The sequence below is a fragment of the Atta colombica genome, unplaced genomic scaffold (assembly GCF_001594045.1).
Source record: "Atta colombica isolate Treedump-2 unplaced genomic scaffold, Acol1.0 scaffold110, whole genome shotgun sequence".
Taxonomy (NCBI): domain Eukaryota; kingdom Metazoa; phylum Arthropoda; class Insecta; order Hymenoptera; family Formicidae; genus Atta; species Atta colombica.
This window is the reverse complement of record NW_017259196.1, coordinates 286780-288372: the sequence shown is the minus strand read 5'-3', so window position 1 is coordinate 288372 and position 1593 is coordinate 286780. Positions and strand designations below refer to the sequence as shown.

The window sequence follows — 1593 nt, the reverse complement described above, 5'->3', positions numbered from 1 at the left end:
TTGCTTAATACTAAACTGCTCAATACTAAATATTCAATACTAAATATACATATACATATAATTTAAATTATAGATTAACTATAGAACTGCAATCGATTTACGGAATAATTATTTTGATATGAAAACTTCGAAAAAGAAACTGCGTTAGTAAGCAACATGTTTGAAGGGCCATATTAGCAAAATATCATTTTATTTTGCATAATTTGAAATATGTACAGCCAAATAAAATGTTAAATGATAAAGAACATATTCAAATATATTAGGTGTGGCCTTTAATAACGATATCAGGATGCTTGCGAATTAAAAGCCAACCGATATGCGAGAAGAAAAATCCTCTACGCGCATTATATGGATCCGCGTCAGTATCGGTGAACTTATGGTGCACGCGGTGGTCCCTGGCCCATTGGTAAATAGTATCCTAATAAAATACAATATATTACATTGATAATAGATAATATCATCAAGTACAAAATTTTATTAAAAAAAAACAAAATGTAGGATTTTTATCTTTAGTCTATTTAACCTTTACAAGGTTGAATCACTAGTGACCGACCAATTCCTGTTCGTGCAAGTTTCTTTGAGTCTTTCGGTAATTATAAATTATATTACATTTTATTATTTTCCAAAATAAAGTTTCAATATTTATTCTATAAAGTTGAAGTATGTTAGTGAATGTTTAGAGATTTTTTTAACCATTCTGAATAAGTGAAAAAAACTGACAGATTTTAGTGACCTATGTTTGGATGAATGAGGCATCAAATTGTACATGTATTGTAAGTGTTAATTGTGTCATTCTGTGCAACACTTTGGCGAGAGGAGAAAAGTTAAACTTACTTGAAAAGCGATGGTCTGGAAAATCATGAGAATAAGTCTCATGGGCCACTTTGCCTTGTAAGATCGATGAGACCATAATCTATGAGTGCCAGCGGTAACGCCTATCATCGCAGCTGTACCAAGAGCAACAACTATAAATTATAGATATGTTATGATTTGATAAACCCTACGAAGCTTACGTAATCTAGCAAAGAAACAAATAAATGATACGTACACCATAGAATTGACCAATATTTAGCATGCAAGCAAGCCATGTACATTCCATAAATGGCAGCAAGATGAATATAGGTAAAAATAATAACATTTTTCCAAACGATTTCCCATTTATAATCAGTTTTGTATGATTCTTTCATCAATGCTTTATCATTTATTGACTTTCCGGTTATTGCAGAAATTTTAGATAAATTCGATAACATGCTATGTGTTAAATATACGTTATAAATATCTTTGTAAAACATAACTTTAATCATTAATTACGTAACAGTATTATTCTGCAATGTTATATCAGAAAAGATAATGCAATGAAAAAGATAAAATAATTACTGCATATAATATATGATGATAATGAAGTGATAACAAAAGCTTATAACTCTAAGAAATTATAATTTTTTCTTTACCATTTCATTATCATTATATAGATTACAATAATTATTTTATAATACTTCTTTATTACACTATCTTTTAAAGATAATATGCAATCGTATTGTGATATAACTATAAAATGTAGGTAAACATATGTTATGAAAACATTTTTATATT

The 1593-nt window shown here is 28.3% G+C and overlaps 1 protein-coding gene across 1 annotated transcript; it reads right to left on the bottom strand.

Annotated features, from left to right (window-relative positions):
• Window positions 1–259: 259 nt before the first annotated feature.
• On the bottom strand, window positions 260–1150 carry LOC108693833 (acyl-CoA desaturase-like). The gene is made up of 3 exons (XM_018202983.1): window positions 1049–1150; window positions 835–965; window positions 260–418 (listed from the first exon to the last, which is right to left on the bottom strand). Exons 1-3 carry the CDS (start codon window positions 1092–1094, stop codon window positions 260–262), a joined length of 336 nt encoding a protein of 111 aa, XP_018058472.1. The 5' UTR covers window positions 1095–1150.
• Window positions 1151–1593: the final 443 nt, after the last annotated feature.

Coding starts and splice junctions, on each gene's coding strand:
- LOC108693833 (XM_018202983.1), bottom strand. CDS start 1,094: ATGTACATGGCTTGCTTGCATGCTAAATATTGGTCAATTCTATGGT. Junction 966..1,048: donor ATATTGGTCAATTCTATGGT/GTACGTATCATT, acceptor TATAATTTATAG/TTGTTGCTCTTGGTACAGCT. Junction 419..834: donor TCCAGACCATCGCTTTTCAA/GTAAGTTTAACT, acceptor GTATTTTATTAG/GATACTATTTACCAATGGGC.